The 18,191-nt window shown below is 32.7% G+C and overlaps 1 protein-coding gene across 4 annotated transcripts in view; it reads right to left on the bottom strand.

Moving 5' to 3' along the window:
* UBR3 (ubiquitin protein ligase E3 component n-recognin 3) overlaps nucleotides 1–18,191 on the bottom strand; it is a 235,953-nt gene that overhangs the window by 39,381 nt on the left and 178,381 nt on the right. For 3 of the 4 annotated variants that reach the window (XM_042949066.1, XM_042949067.1, XM_042949068.1), the window contains exons 31-32: nucleotides 14,392–14,497; nucleotides 2,129–2,232 (exon numbers count right to left, since the gene is read on the bottom strand). In XM_042949066.1, coding sequence (XP_042805000.1) covers nucleotides 2,129–2,232; nucleotides 14,392–14,497 — 210 coding nt within the window. Of the gene's footprint in view, nucleotides 1–2,128; nucleotides 2,233–14,391; nucleotides 14,498–18,191 lie in introns of those variants that run through there. The other variant, XM_042949069.1, reaches the window with a different exon arrangement.

The raw sequence follows: 18,191 nt of genomic DNA, 5'->3' as shown, positions 1-18,191 counted from the left end.
CTTTATCCAGCAAGGCTGTCATTCAAAACAGAAGGAGAGATAAAGAGTTTCCCAGACAAACAAAAACTAAAGGAGTTCATAATCACTAAACCAGCCCTGCAAGAAATATTAAAGGGGACTCTTTGAGTGGGAAAGAAAGATCAAAAGCAACAATGACTAGAAAAGAACAAAGAAAAACTCCAGAAACACTGATTTTGCAGGTAATACAACAGCAGTACATTCATACCTATCAATATCACTCTGAATATAAACGCTCCAATCAAAAGATATAGGATATCAGAATGGATAAAAAACAAGACCCATTTATATGCTGCCTACAAGAAACTCATTTGAGACCTAAAGACACCTACAGATTGAAAGTGAGAGAATGAAGAACCATTTAGCATGCTAATGGACATCAAAAGAAAGCTGGAGTAGCTGTACTTATCTACATTTTAAAACAAAGACTGTAACAAGATATGAAGAAGGGCACTATATCATAATAAAGAGGCTCTATCCAACAAGAAGATCTAACAATTGTAAATATTTATGCCCCCAACCTGAGAGCACCCAAAAATATAAATCAATTAAACACAAACATAAAAAAACTCATTGATGATAATACAATAATAATAGGGGAATTTAACACCCCACTTACAGCAATGGACAGATCATCTAAGCAGAAAATCAACAAGGGAACGATGGCTTTGAATGACACACTGGACCAGATGGACTTAACAGATATAATTAGAATATTTCATCCTAAAGCAGCGGAATACACATTCTTCTTCTCAAGTACACATGGAACATTCTCCAGAATAGATCACATACTGGGTCACAAATCAGCCCTCAACAAGTACAAAAAGATTGAGATCATATCATGCATATTTTCAGAGCACAACACTATGAAACGTGAAGTCAACCACAAGAAAAAATTTGGAAAGGCCACAAATACATGGAGGTTAAAGAACATCCTACTAAAGAATGAATGGGTTAACCAGGAAATTAAAGAAGAAATAAAGAAACAGAAGGAAGCAAATGAAAATGAAAACATGACAGTCTAAAACCTTCTGATTGCAGAAGAGGGAAGTATATAGCAATAAAGGCCTACCTCAAGAAGCAAGAAAAGTCTCAGACACACAACCTAACCTTACACCTAAAGGATCTACAAAAGAAACAGCAAATCAAGCCTAAAGCCAGCAGAAAAAAGGGAAATTAAAATAAATATTAGAGCAGAAATAGATTATATAGAAACAACAACAACAACAAAACAGTAGAACAGGGGCTCCTGGGTGGCTCAGTCGGTTGGGCAGCCAACTCCAGCTCAGGTCATGATCTCACAGTTTGTGGGTTTGAACCCCACATTGGGCTCAGGGCTGTCAGCACACAGCTTGCTTTGCTTCAGATCCTCTGTCCTCCTCTCTCTCTGCCCCTCCCCTGCCTGTGTTCTCTATCTCAAAAATAAATAAGCATTAAAAAAAAAAACAACAACAACCCAGTAGAACAGACTAACAAAACTAAGAGCTGGTTCTTTGAAAGAATTAATAAAAAAGAATGAAATCTTGCCATTTGCAATGACATCAATGGAGCTAGAGAGTATTATGCTAAGTAAAATAAGTCAGCCAGAGAAACACAAATACCACATGATTTCATTCATATGTGTAATCTAAGAAACAAAACAAATGAGCAAATGGGAAAAAAGAGAGAGAGACAAACCAAGAAACAGACTCCTAATTATAGAGAGCAAATTCATGGTTACTAGAAGGGAGGTGGGTAGGTGGATGAGTTAAACAGGTGACAGGGATTAAGGAGTATACATGTGTTGAACACTGGGTGATGTATGTTAGTGCTGAGATACTATATTGTATGCCTGAAACTAATATTACTCAGTATATTAACTAGCTAGAATTTAAATAAAAACTTTTAAAAAGTGGGCAAAAGACATGAACACTTTTCCAAAGAACACATCCAACAACAACCTTCATTTCATTGTCATCTTCTTTTAGACATATGAACTATTTACTACTAATAAAAAAATAGTACAGTCATTTACCTCAAAACATTTCCAGCAGACTGAATATTTGTCCCCACTATTTTTAGAATATTATATATACTATATAATTTAAGAATCGGAATTATAAAGACATACCTTTGCGTAAGGGTTGTGGCATCATTAAGATCTGGATGAGCAAAAGGGATGTAACATCATGATAGAGAATTGGAACCTCAGGCTGTTGTTCTTCATTTCCCTGCCTAAAAAAAATGCATAATTACTTTAGACAATATTGCATATCTTTTCTAATTCATTTTATATTTCACATATATGTCTAAGGAACAGAAATTAAACTTTCATAAACAATTGAGAAATCTCAAAAGAAAAGGTTAGGGGCCATGTTTTTTGCCTAAAAGTATAATCTTTTAAATCTATCTATTCCCTTGATTCTGCCTAATATGAAAAAATTATATACAAAATTTATTAGATCTTATTTAAGCAAACAATTGGATACATTAACTTGATTATGAGTCTTTCTGATCTCTTAGATTACAGAAATCAAATGAAGGATTAATTGGAAATTTAGAGGATTAGTTTCACTATAAATGTGGTGGCATATAGGACACTTGCTGTCACAAACTTCACGCTAAAAAGTAAATGTTCATATTATTAAAAAGAACAGGTACAATTCGCAAACAAGTTACATTGAAGAGGCATGGTTAATATTTTTTTATTAAAAAGTTGTTTCAATTTTATGACTAACAAAATTCAAAAAATTCTTTAACACTTTCAAAAAAAAAGATAATAGGCAGAACTTAAACTATAAAAGACAAAGTAGGAAACCTCAGCAATGTGTGGTACTATGAGGAACAGAATATATTCTAAAGCAGATCTCATTCTAGATCTGTTAAGAATTTTTAAAACTCCTATAGAAGGATACATTTTTTGATCTTAGGTTTAATTTTTAATTCAGAAAACAAAAGCAAATCTTAAGTTTCTAAAGAATTCAATAAATTCTGAAGCTATACTTCAGACTAGATTTAGGATGAACAAAAATTGCTCAACTCTTTTATTAGGCTCCATCATTCAATAAATACTTACTGATCACTTATTATATGTCAGGCACTGGAAGCACTGGCAAGTAAACTAATGTCTGCTGCTGTGAAGCTTATAACTTCCAGAGGAAGAAGACAGCTCTTTCAGTGTCTCCATTCTCTACAAATAACCCTTTAATTTACTTGCCTCCCTCTCTAAAGCTAACCTTCCATTAATGCTATGAATCCTATTTGTCTCTCCAATCTTTTTTAACAAGCCCAAAGTACTTTTTAAAAAAACAGGGAGGGAGGCACCATTTGTTCACCTAGTATTCAAATCCCCACCAAAATGGTTTTCCACATGGCCAACAATGATCTCTTAATTACAAAATCTAGTGAACGTTTTTCAACTTTATCATACTGACCCTTGACTTTGCATACAGTTGAACACTTTTATCTGGAAAATTTTCTTGGCCTTTTTGAAACACTCTCGCAGATTCTGTTCTAACTCTCTGATTACTCTAGTTTTCTTGACAAGTTCTTCCTCTGACTAACCTAGAACTGGTGCTGTTTCCCAAGGCTCCAATTCCCACTCTCTTTTAATATGAAGGACTCTTTTTGAAAGACCTCCTAAACCATGACTTCAATCACCAGCTACACATTGATGACTTCCAAGTCTGTATCTCTAGCTATGAATCTCTTAAACCCACTACCTGAATATTTACAATCTTCACTTGTATATCCAACAGGCAGCTAAACCTGAACATGCCTAAAACTGAACACATGAACATTCTACTCTACTGCACTCATTCTCCCCTAGCCATAACCAATCTGTTCTTCCTTCTATGTTCTTAGTTTTGATGTGGCTTATTTATTATATCCTCTAGTATTTAGCACAATGGATATATTTATATACATTTATATGTATTTAGCACAATGTATAATCATAAAAATATAATGAATAAATAAGGTAGGATCTTAGGGATATCCCAAACCTATCTTCTCTTACTCACCCCATATTTAATTGGCAGTAAGTCCTAACAACTATCTTTATTCCTTCTTTGCCATCTCTATGGCCACTGACTTCTAACTATTCAATCTCCCTCAATTTTACGTTCTCCCAATTCATCCTCTACACTGTTAAAGACGCTGAAAAAAAAATTCCACAGAAACTGTATCTTGTTTACCATCATTTCCCTGATGGCTGGATTAAAACAGTTAATAAAACTAGCTGAATAAATTAAAAAATGAAAAATCAAAGGATTGCTGGATGGACATACAGGTGGCAAAAGAGACAAAAACTAGACAGTTAAGACTTCAGAGCATAAAGAGAGAGAGAAAATGCACTGAAGGAAGAAACATCATTGTAAATTATAAACTTAAGATCAGGGCCCTTAACTCCTACACATGTTTGTATTTCTATGGTTTTATCACAGTTACTTTAGTGAAATGAACCAAACGACTCAAAAGAAAACATGCCAAGAAGATGAAACCTGTTCCCAAAAAGAAAAGAGAAAAATAACACTGAAAAATCCTTGCTAACCTATGGATAAAAAAAGAAAGTGGTAAGAAACTGGTCCATTAAAAACTATTTAGAACAAAAATGATTTTGGATTATTATACTGCTGCATTAAATCTAACAGCTGACAAAATACTCAGAATTAAAAGGAACTTTGTGAATCCATTTAAACTAGCTCAATCTCGGGGCGCCTGGGTGGCTCAGTCGGTTGGGCGTCCGACTTCGGCTCAGGTCACGATCTCACGGTCCGTGAGTTCGAGCCCTGCGTTGGGCTCTGGGCTGATGGCTCAGAGCCTGGAGCCTGCTTCCGATTCTGTGTCTCCCTCTCTCTCTGCCCCTCCCCTGTTCATGCTCTGTCTCTCTCTGTCTCAAAAATAAATAAAAACAAAAAAACAAAAAAAAAAAACGTTAAACTAGCTCAATCTCATACCTATACAAAGATATATTTTACTGCATAAAAATCAAAGAGACTTAAGAACTTCTGTGTCACAACCTAAAGACTAACAAATTACAAAGCTTTTAGGTATAGAAACGAAATACATCTCAAATGAATAAATTAAATATAGTTTCTTAAAATAGGGATATTATAAGCAACTGAAAAGCTTAAAGGGCTAACATAAGTCTAGATTCTCATTTATTTTATTACGTTATGTGTCAACAATTTTTTTTTGTAACAGAAGCAATCTTTCTCAAATTTAGAGGTGAATTCCCTTTTGCTATTATTACTTATTTGCTTTTTTATTATTATTGCAATGACCTTCAAATATTATTTAAAATCAGTCTAAACCTCCAGATTACATCTTCTATTAAAATTATTCATATATTCTTGTCAAAAATTTAGTAATCTTTACATTAAATACGATTAAGAATGTATAATTAAGAAATGTTTGAAAACTACAATGAAACAAAAAATGAATTTAAAAAATGGGGAATGTTCTGGGGTGCTTGGCTGGATCAATTGGTAAAGCGTGCAACTCCTGATCCCAGGATCATATATTCGAGCCTCATGTTGGGCTTAGAGATTACTTAAAAAATAAAAAAGTTTAAAAAAATAAAGAATATTCCTAGTTGAGGAAACTGTCTACTGTAAAGATAGCTATTTTCCCCAGATTCACTTATAAGTTTAAATAATTCTAATCAAAATCACAAGTGAAGGGAAGAGCTTAGAAAATGGTTCTAAAGATCATCTGAAAGAATAAACAGGTGAGAACAGTAAAGAAAAATTGGGAAGTATGGATGGGGGTCAAAGGGGAGAAAAAGGAGAGAATCTTAATCTAGATCAGAGATATATACATTATCTTCTCAATAAAGTAAACCAGCATGCTTCTGCCACAGACATAGGCTTGTGGGTCAACAGAACAAAGTGGAGAGTCCCTAATCAGAACCATAACATACAAATATTTAGCATATAATAAACAGGATGTAAAACTGCTTTAAAAATTAGCCAGTTCTTTGAAAATAAATATTAACTCTTCACTCATAACTACTGATGAAAATAAATTCCAAATGGATGATACATTTTTAAAAATCATCCCATAAGAAAATTCTACAAAGAATATGTAAGTAGGTATTGCAAACCCCAAGGCAGGAAACACATTATAATACAGGTTATAAAGGTAAACATCATGGACAAGTTCGGGAGGCATTCTAAGTATGAAAGCAATCAGAAAAAATAAGAATTATAAGGCCTGACTGGTTTGGCTACATGAAATTTTAAAACTTTAATATGTCAAGAAAGGTAATATAAAATTGAGAGACAAATGTATTTTGGAAAAAAGTTTCAACACCTATGAAAAAATAAGGTTTACTATTTTTAAGCCATAAAGAATCACTCAGATAATTTTTAAAAAATAAGATGCCAACAGAAAAATGGACAGATATTCTAAACATATAATTCATAAAAAATGTACACAAATAGCTAATAAACAGGAAATATTTAATATTAATATGAAGCTAATTTTACCAGAAATTAAACAAATTTCTATTACTTTGGGATCCCATTTTTTATCTATCAAACTAGCCCAAAATATGTTTTTAAAGTGATCATACTCAAGATGAACAGCAACAGGAATGTTCCTACATTGCCAGCAAAAGCTTATAAAAGGGCACTCTTTTCAAAAAGCAATGCTGTACTACGTAACACAGTGCCTGACAAGCAGTGTGAATATTTATCAAATAAATGACTAAAACTAAAAAATATTTATATACTTTCATGTCATTCTATAGTTCTAGTATTATATCTGACATGTCAAGAACTGCTAAACACACCATCTGATACTGTAGAAAAGAAGAAACAATTTAAAAGATTAACAATAGGAATGAATAATGTATGTCATCTAAAGAATTTTTTTAAGTTTATTTATTTTGAGAGAGAGAGAGAGAAAGTGTGTCAGTCCCAAGTAGGCTCTGTGCTGTCAGCACAGAGCCCCAATGTGGGACTTGAACCCAAGAACCATGAGATCACATGACCTGAGCTGAAACTAAGAGTCAGATATTTAAACAACTGAGCCACCCAGGCACCCCTGTCATTTAAGGAATTTTTAATGATGTGGGAATTTGGTTGTTATGTGTTAATTTTATTTATTTTTTTAATGTTTGTTTATTTTGAGAGACAGAGCGAGCAGGGGAGGAGCAGAGAAAGAGGAAGAGAGAGAATCCCAAGCAGGCTCTGCATTGTCAGTGCAGAGCTCAACATGGGGCTCAATCTCACAAGTCTGTGAGATGACCTGAGCTGAAATCAAGAGTCAGATGCTTAACTCACTGAGCCACCCAGGTACCCCAGTTATGTGTTAATTTTAAAAAGCAGATTCTAAAACTGGTATAGGATTCAAATAGTTCTTAAAAATTCATAATATATATATGGAAAAAAAGAAACTGGAAATAAATATCTCAAAATGTTACCAATGTTAGAGGAATTCCCAGAAAATAGTATTGATTCCCTGCCCTCATATTTGACCTCATTTTTATAGCTCATAAATTCATTAAATTGTAACAAACTATATATAGTAAGTGGGTTATAAGACTTTATATTCTTTCATTTTCTCCCTCACCATTTTTGCACATTCTAAACATTGTACAATAAATACAATTTTTATGATCAGAAAAAAATTTACAAAAACAATAATAACCTGGAGCTTGTTGGCTACAAAGACAAAAACAATCATTCTGAGGACAGAGAAATAGATCTTTCCTGGCACACAGCAGGCAAATAATCAGAACAAATGAATGAATGGATATACCCCAATGTAGAAAAGAGAACCAAAACTTTTGACTGTGAGATTTAATACCATCATTATAGTAATTATCCTTTTAATACTTAATTTAAAAATACATAATTGCTTCCATTTTTTAAAGTTTTTAGATTATCTTTAAAATCCAGATCATAGGGGTGCCTGGGTGGCTCAGTTGGTTAAGTGTCTGACTCTTGACTTTGGCTCAGGTCATGATCTCACAGTTCATGTCATTGAGACAAGCACTGGGCTCTGCACTGACAGCAGGAAGCCTGCTTGCAATTCTCTCTCTCCCTCCTTCTCTCTGCCCCTCACCCACCAGCACGTGCGCACAAAATAAAACATTAAAAAAAAATACAGATTATAAAAACTGTATACTACTAACTCTATGGACAAGAAGAAATGGATGGTTAGAGTTAATAGGCCTGATTTTCCATTTTTTAAAACCAAAGCCATTATCAACACAACGAAATTAAAAAGAAACAAAGAAATAACTTTCATGAGGATTACAGAAAAAAGTTTATATGAGAAACCTATATCATTAGACATAGAATGTTATTTTAGTAAAGTATTAAAAGTGAGAAAATAGAAAAAGATATTTCAATCTTTTAAAATCTAATATATAGATAGGAAACACAGATATCATATTATAGTCAACTATAATATTACAAGTTAGTGAATTAATGAACCATAAAAATGAGAACAAATATAGGGAGGAAAAATCAATGGGATTTTCCAATAATTGCTCAGATTTCTTCTTACTAAGAAAGGAAACAGAATAATAGTTAAGAACTTAGACTCCTGAATCTGAAAGGTGTGGATTCAAATGCCACCTCTAATCCTTACTAGTTCTGTGCCCCTAAAGAACATGTTAATTAATTTTTCTAAGCCTCCATTCTTCATATGTAAAAATTGAGATAACAATGGTACCTAGTGTATATAGTTATGGTGAAGATTAAATGAGATTATATATGCAAAGCATAAAAATGAAAGCATGAAATAATCACTGGATAAGTGTTCACAACATTTACTACTATCCTAACGGGTATTAAATCTTAGGGCTTGATAAGAACACTCTTGGCAAATAGTTCTATTGAAATCATAGTACCTATGTCTAGTTTTTACAATATATATTTTTTAAGTTTATTTATTTATTCTGAGAGAGAGAGAAACCACAAGCAGGGGAGGGACAGAAGGAGAGGGAGGGGGAGGGGGAGGGGGAGAGAATGAATCTCAGGTAGGCTCCGCACTGCCAACATGGAGCCCGATGTGGGGCTTGAACTCACGAACCACGAGATCATGACCCCAGCCAAAATCAAGAGTCCAGCGCTCAACCAATTGAGCCACCCAGGTGCCCTATTGTTTAAAACTATTAATTCACCAATACTACGCTTAGGAAACCTTATGTTTGCTAAACATGCTTAGACTCAGAGAATTAGGCCTTCTAATACTTGCACACCATCTCCACCCTTGAGTATGCAAGTCTAGCTAGGAAAGAAAATCACTAGCTAATATTAAGGAAAATGATTTTCCTTAGCCATAACAGGCAAAATACTAATAGCTTGCTAATTCTGTCTATGAACACACAAAACACACAAATTTTTTCTGAGAAGTAGCAGGATATATTCATAGCCTCTAAGTAGCTCTCCAGAAGATAACTTTAATTACTAATTACAAAGGATAAAATAATAACGTTACAGTGGAAAAACCTGGCAGATGCCACATTAACCAAGAAATGAGAGTCATTATCATCAATAACAAAACAAAGTCAACAGCATATACCTCCTAATATGATGCACTAAAAAGAACACATTGCTTTTGTGGTATTTCTGTGAAAAGTTTATAACCTGAATCTAAGCACAAGAAACTACTGGACAAAAATAAATTGAGGGATTCTACAAAATAACCGGCTTGAGCTCTTAGAAAAAAATGTCAATGTTACGAAACACAAAGAAAAAGTCAGGAACAATTTCAGATTAAAGGAAATTAAAGAGATATGACACCTAAATACAAGCACAACCTTGAATTTCCTTTTCATTGCATTTGCATTTCTAGGACATTACTGAAACAACTGGCAAAATGTGTTAGGTTCTGTATGAGATAGGGGTCAATATTAATTACTTCTCATATACATGTCCAATTAACCCAGCACCATTTATTTTAAAACCTATGCTTCTCTCACTGTTCCTCAGTGCCATCTATGCTATAAATCCAGTATCCGGACATGTGTGGGTCTGGTTTGTTTTGTTTTGACAAGCAAATACAAATTAATTTTCCTAGCTCCACTTGATCACATAAGTGGTGGTATAATGTACATATTTTCTTCTCCTGGATTTTTCTCTTAACATTTTATCTTGATGGAGATCTTTCCACATTAGTAAACAAAATGCTTTCTCACCTTTCTTTCCTTTTCTTTCTTTTTTTTTTTTTTTTGATAGGTCTGTTTTAATTTACTATTGTAGAGAACATAAAGCAGTATTTGGTAGCTACATGGGAAAAAATAAAATTGGATCCATTCTTTATATCAGATATCATGATAAATTCCAAATAGAGAACTAAATGTAAAAACTGAAGTCACAGAAATATTAGAAGAATCATGTACCTGAGAAGAGGTTAATATCCAAAATATACACAGAATTCATATAACTCAATAGGAAAAATACAAGCCAATTAAAAAGTGGGCAGAGGATCTGAGCAGACATTTTCCTGAAGAAGACATATAGATGACCAACAGGTACTGAAAATGTGCTCAACATCACTAGTCATGAGGGAAATACAAATCAAAACCACAATGAGCTATCACCTTGCAATTGTTAAAATTGATATCAAAAAGAAATACTAAGTGTTGACAAGAATATGGAGAAAAAGGAACCTTTGTACATTGCTGGTGAGAATGTAAACTGGGCAGCCATCATACTAAACAGTACGGAGGTTCCTCAAAAAGTTAAAAATACAACCACCATATGATCCAGGAATTCCACTTCTGCATATTTATCCAAAGGAAAGAAAAACACTAACTCAAAAAAACTTTAATAAGACACACCCAATATTCACTGCAGCATTATTTACAATAACCAAGACATGAAAACAGCATAAGTATCCATCAATGGATGAATGGATGATGTATACATACATAATGGAATTACTATTCTGCCATAAAAAAGAAGGAAACCCTGCCATTTGTGACAATAAGGATGGACCTTGAGGGCATTATGCTAAGTGAAAAAGTCATACAGAGAAAAGACAGATACCATGTTTTCACTCTTATGTGGATCCTGAGAAACTTAACAGAAGACCATGGGGGAGAGGAAGGGAAAAAAAAAAAAGGTTAGAGAGGGAGGGAGTCAAAACTAAGACTCTTAAAAACTGAGAACAAACTGAGGGTTGATGGGGGGTGGGAGGGAGGGGTGGGTGGGTGATGGGTATTCAGAAGGGCACCTGTTGGGATGAGCACTGGGTGTTGTGTGGAAACCAATTTGACAATAAATTTCATATTTATTTATAAATAAATTAATTAAATAAAAAACAAACAAATCAAAATAAAATAAAATAAAATAAAATAAAATAAAATAAAATAAAATAAAATAAAATAAAATTGAAAAGTGTAAACAAAAAATGAACTCATAGATAACAAAGAACAGATTGGTGGTTGTCAGGGACAGTGGTGAGCAAAATGTCAGATATGGTGAGTGAGCAAAATGGGTAACAAGTGGTCAAAAGGTACCAACTTTCAGTTATAAAATAAGTCATGGGTATATAATGTACAGCACAGTGACTACAGTTAATAATACTGTATTGTGTATTTGAAAGTTAACAAAGAGAATAAATCACAAAAGTTCCCATCACAAGAAAAAAAGTTTGTAATTATGTGCAATGACAGATGTTAACTAGACTTACTATGGTGATCATTTCACAATATATACAAATATCAAATCATGTTGTAATTAGTTTCACTACATCTGAAATATAATGTTGTATATCAATCATATCTCAATTTAAGAAAAAAGAAACAGGAAAAGAAAACCTGAGTTTTAAAAAAGGGAGTGGGGCTAAGACCTGAGTCAGGATGAGTCAAATTCCAGAATTACTGAAAAGATTAATAAATATGACATTAAAAAAAAACTTTGGATGGCAAAAAAAAATCATAAAGTAAAACTAAATTGACAATCTACTGAAACATATTTGCAAATTATAATACAAAGGGCTAATATTCAAAATCCATAAACATGTTTTTAAAATGAAGAGGAAAACAACCAACAACTCAATTGTTAGAAATAGGCAACAGAGTTCACACACACAAAAAATGCAAATGGGCACGAATGTAAGATAGAGGTCTCCAAGTTTACTTTATCACATAGTTTTTCCTTTGGAAAAATACAAGTTTTATAAAATTAAAATAAATAAATCAAAGGGGAAAAGGCAATCTTTAAACACTGAGGAAAAAAAGAACTGAAACAAATGAGTCTCACTATAAATCAAGTTGATGGCATAACAACACAAGAAAAAAAGTTACTTCAAATGAGTTTAAAAACAGTATTTTGCCTGTACATCCCTGGTGGTATAGATTCTAGGACAAAAGAACATATAGTCAGTAGTGATTTTTTTTTAATAATTATCATTATACTATAGGTTATGCAAGTAGTAATAAAGTTAATACCATTATGAACCTAGACTTTCAGAATAAGAGAAAAAAGATGCAAATAACAAAAAAGTTAAGAAATAAAATATACCCTTCAATCTTGCATTTGAATTACAAATACCAGTAAGAACTCAGAATCTTTTTCTAAAAAAAAAAAAAAAAAAAAGACTCCCTAACTCTGTCCACTGGAATGGCCTATGAGCCTGTAAGATTTTGTGATAACATAATAGTCATATATACCCCTTAACCACCCAGATTGTGATCTCTAAATACCATTTCCCATTAAAAGGAACTACATAGAGGATCGGCTGATTCCAGGTACAGAGTGTAAAATATACAAAATAAGCCTAGGTTATTGTGCCAGAAAACTAGGATATTATTACCAAAGACTACTTGGATCATGTTGAAGTCCAACAGCCATCCTAAAGGGATTCTCAATAACCTAAAAGGGAGCAACATATACCTCTTCAAATTGGGTGTTTTTGCTTTCTTTGGATAAATGCCTAGAAGCAGAATTGCTGAATCATATTTTTAATTTTGAGGAACCTCCATAGTGGCTGCACCAATTTACATTCCCACTAACAACGTATGAGAGTTTCCTTTTTTCCACATTCTCACCAACACTAGGGAAAAGATATATGCACCTCTATGTTCAGTGCAGCATTATTTATAATAGCCAGGATATGGAAGCAACCTAAGCATCCATCAATAGATGAATGGATAAAGAAGATGTTATATATACATACAATGTACTATTACTCAGCCATAAAAAAAGAATGAAATCATGCCATTTGTGACAACATGGATGAACCTAGAGGGTATTACACTAAGTGAAATTAAGTCAGAAGGACAAATACTGTATGATCTCACTCATATGTGGAATCTAAAAAACAAAACAGACAAAACAAAAGAGAAACAGATTCAGATACAGGAAACAAACTAGTGGTTACCAGAATGGGGAGGAGTTGGGGATGGGCGAAATAGGCGAAGGGGATTAACAGATACAAACTTCCAGTTATAAAATAAGTCATCGGGATGTAATGTACAGCATAGGGACTAGAGTCAATAACACTGTAGTAACTCTGTATGGTGACAGATGGTAACTAGACTTACCATGGAGATCATTTTGTAATGTACAAAAATACTAAATTTCTATGATGTACACATAAAACTAATAGGATACGGTATGCCAATTATACTTTAATAAAAATAAGATAAAATAAAATAGAATAAAATAAAATAAAATAAAACAAAATAAAATAAAATATAATAAAACAAAATAAAAATTAAAGAAGAATGAAAAGAAGAATGGCTGAAATGGAGTGAACACATCAAACATATAAAAATTATGAGATCACCAAATTAGCCACAACTTATTGGTCACCACTGGAAGTTGCTAGGGCATCAAATCGTATCTTTGAAAATTTATAAACTGGGAAAAATCATGCATTCATCCTGCCAGACTATATTTCAGGGTAACCAAATAGCTGATATGATATGGAAAAGTTTCCCTTTATTAAAAAAACATTCCTAGCTAATAAATCAGAATTGAAGTTTTTTTGTTTTGTTTTTTAAAATCACTATTTTGAGGCACCTAATAAAATACCAGATTTAGGCAAGAATCATCAGGGGTTACAAAAATCACTGGGTAGAAAGCTGATGGAAAACTTTACAATAAATAAAGGGATCAGACTAAGGTTATCTGAATCAATAATCAATTCTGACATAAAAAGACAGGCAATCAGCCTTTGTGTACCTCCATTCGAACTTTTTAACTGCATACAAATCAACAGGATTCTTTACAGGATTTTCTCACTTGGTGTGAATTTTTATGCAATTTTTAGAATGTATAATGATAAACCATTGTTTATTTTTAATATATTTCTATTTTTAATAAGGAAAATTTACATATTCATAGAGAATTTTAATCCTATTTTAATACTTAACTATTTTTCAAAAACAGTTTTAATTGACTTTAATCTTTTGATAATACTTACTGTGAATTCATCTCTTCTACTAATTGTGTAAGCTTTCTCCAGGGATTATATTCAGAATCAATGCTATAAAGCCGCATGTGCAAGGCTAATACATGGAACAGTTGATCTAAATAAATTGAAGAAAAAGTAATTAGAAAGTTCACACAATTCTTTCAGAACAAAATTCAAACAAAACTTCTAGCTAATTTGTGTGGAAATATTTCCCATCCTTATAATGATAATTCACCAACTTTAAGTACCGACTATTTTATACTCTCTTTTAAGGTAAACTCTGACATATATCTCTCTAAATAGTATCTTTTGGAATATGGACTATCCTTATGTTCAATCTTAATACAGGAATGGTTTGTTTTCCTCATCTCCTATCACAGACCTACTTTTTCTTGGCTTATGCTTCAGACTTGACAACTTGTACTTCTTACTCTTGTGGTCACCTCCTTAGTGTTATCTTTGATACCCTACCCTGAGTCCTACTCCACCCACATAAATCAGTTAGGTGAAATTCTGTTCACTTAGTATCTTTCCCCAAATCCTCATTAGACTGAATTGTGACTTCATCATCTTTTGATTCAACATGAAGAAAAAAACTGAAATAATAATATTATTTAGCAGAACCAATCCAGCTGTTTTCATTTCTTCTATCTAAACCATAACAAGAATCCATAATTCTTAGCTTTCAACAAACTTTGGTTTAAAAATTTTAAATTATGCAGAAGAAAATCCGAAATTTTGTTTTCATATAAGGCCTTTTTTTTGGTGGTAAAAATGACAAGGAATGGGTTAGAGTATTCTGCCATAAATATTCAAAAACATGTAAATCAAAAGTCATTTTTTAGAAAATCAGATAATACTTTTTTGACGTATAACTGAATCTAATTCTTAAAACCAGACAGGATGAAAAGCCAAATAACACAAGCATATTGTTGCCACTTATTCTCTAAATTAAAACAATCAAAACTGAACAAGATTTTGTTTCTCTGAGCAACTGACTTAGAAATCAACTAGATTTTAGATTCATTTAAGATCCATCAATATAATTCTTATGGGGGGGCTGTGCAGTAGTAATAGGAATAATAGTAGTAGTTGTCTTGGGAAGCTTTTGTAAGACATAGGAGAGCTGTAAGATGAAAATAAATGTTCCACTCTGTGGGGCATGAAGAGGAAATGGGAGGTGGGGAACTGAATCTTAACACTCTATACATACCTTTAAGTTTCAATCTGACCTCTCTATAACAATCAGAAAAATATAAATACCTTAACCTGCTTCACTCCTGTCTATAGGTCAATGTATAGTATAAATCCTCTCTTAAAATTTCTTCATCCTATTAATAGCCAACATTAGCTGAGTATTTATTACATGCCACTCAATTACTTTCACAAAAATTCTACCAGGTAGGTAATATTGTTACCCCCAGTTTTGAGACCAGTTAAATTTCCCAAATCTCCAATTTTTCCAGTAACTTTATTCCACTAATAGCATTGACAACAGGGATGTTTTTAGCAGAGAAATAAAATGATGAAGATATATTGGTCATTTTATTTCACTTCAATTACACATAAGAGATTGTTTTTACCAAGTACATAATTTATAATCTAAAAAGGGTCTAAAACCTAAAAGTGTTTATTTAAGAAAACACCTAAATTCCTCTAGCAGAAAAATATTAACTCAAATTGCAAAGTGGTGGGTTTTACAATCTTTTTATATAAGTGCTAACTGAATCAAAGGGCTCTTTTTAAAATTTCCTTTCAAGATCAAAGTCAATTATCTTAAAGTTTATCTGATTTAATCAAAAGCATAAGCGTTACAATTTTACTAAGTTATTTTACATTGAAACCATGGCTGGCACAGCAATAATGTCGCAATCCAGGTATTTTCCCAACCTCTACCATTAATTAAAGAAATACAAATGTTGAAGGAAACATTTTCATTTTCTTCTATTCCCTCATTTCTACCAATGAGGAAATTGGCCCAGAGAAAGGAAGAACCCTGCCAGATCACCCTAATACTGGAAAAGCTAAGAATTCAAGATTTGCTGCTTCCTTGTTATTTCTAACACAGTTCTCCTTGGGGGCTTACAATTAAAAGAAAAATACAAAACTCCTTTTCTAACACATACACACCCCTTTCCATTCCTATGAAAAACTGATATCGTAACCCTGAGGAATCTTCTAAAGCTATTAATACAATATATAATAATAGTCTTTGGTACTGATTTTAACTAGAGCTGAAGAATATCTAACGAGGTACATCTACCTTTGAAAAACAATGCTAGAAACTGCAGGTAACTTCAGTAGCAAACAGAAAATTGGTCAAATAACAATCAATACCTTTCACTATTCATTGTGTGTTTTCAAAATTTAGTCTGAGGGCTATCAGTAAGAATAAACTCATTTATCAGCAAAATGAGCTCTTACACTAAAACACAAATGACAGTAGCAAACTTAGGATAAAGAGAAATTATGATCAAAATCAAAAAGTTAAAAACTAAAAATAATGGGAAAACGTTTCTTAAAGTTAAAATAAGTAATCTCTAGACCCCATATGGGGCTCAAACACACAACCCCAAGATCAAGAGTCACATCTTCCTCTGACTGACCCAGCCAGGCACCCCAGTGGGAAAACATTTTAAATACCAACTATTTGTATGATACTTTAAAAGCTGAAAAATAATTTTATCAAGAAATCATATTATTAAAATCTTGAATAACAATAGCAAAAAGAATAGATAATGTCTTTTTTGGAATGACATGTTTTAAAGTTATAAAGTTAGACCTACATTTATAAGAGTTTTGGAAATGAGAAACATCATTAAATTTATTTAGATGTGTGCTATGATTTCAACATATGTATAGGAGGCACCACTGTCTAATAGGAGCCAGGAAGTCCTAGATTTGAATCCAAACTCTGTACTGATCACATGTCCTTGGACAAAAGACCTTAGTTTTATTATCTGTAAAATGGGAATAATACCACCTTTCTGGCCTGGTATATAGCAATAAAAATAAATAATAGTATATATCTGTAGTGTAGATAGCTGTGCTTATATACATGTATATACATACATAGTTTTCAAGAATAAATTATAAATAATAAATTTAATATTTATAAACTTGAGAATATTACAACTAAAATTAGAAATCATAATATTACAAACATCAGGTCTCCACATAAAACTACCACTCCACAAAAAATATTTATTTTGGTACTACTTTTGGTAATACTCATCTCTGGTTCTCCCCCAGTTCCTTCTCAGTTACTTTTACGTGTTCTTCCTCTGTTAAACCTAAAAGACAGCCTTCTCCATAAGAAAAGAAAAAGGAGCCCTTCTTAGTTTCCTTTCCCTCTCATTCTGCACATACTACTTCATCAAATTCAACTTCCATGTCTACTTATAAGTTGACAATACACAAATTTCTCTAGCATTTCAATGTTCAACAGCACCACAAAATCAATATATCCAAAAATGAACTGATTATATAGGTCAATGTTCGTCTGGGCTGCAATGTTCAGTTCCTCTCATAATCCCTATTTGGGGGAATGACATCACTGCCCCTGCAAACATAAAAAAATAAATAAAAAATAAATAAAAATAAATAAAACACCAAAAACTTGGGGAGTCAAATCCCATGTCCTTGCCCTCCATAGCCAACTGATTACCAATCCTATTGGTTCTGCCTCCTATGATCCATCCTCTTCTGCTTCACTCCACCGCTATATCATTTCACAAATGGATTACTCAACAGAGTGCTCATTCAGGTTCATTTTGTTTCACTCTCTCCTGATCCCTGTAAACAATAAG

The sequence above is a fragment of the Panthera leo genome, chromosome C1, assembly GCF_018350215.1.
Source record: "Panthera leo isolate Ple1 chromosome C1, P.leo_Ple1_pat1.1, whole genome shotgun sequence".
Taxonomy (NCBI): domain Eukaryota; kingdom Metazoa; phylum Chordata; class Mammalia; order Carnivora; family Felidae; genus Panthera; species Panthera leo.
This window is presented reverse-complemented; position numbering and strand designations above follow the sequence as displayed.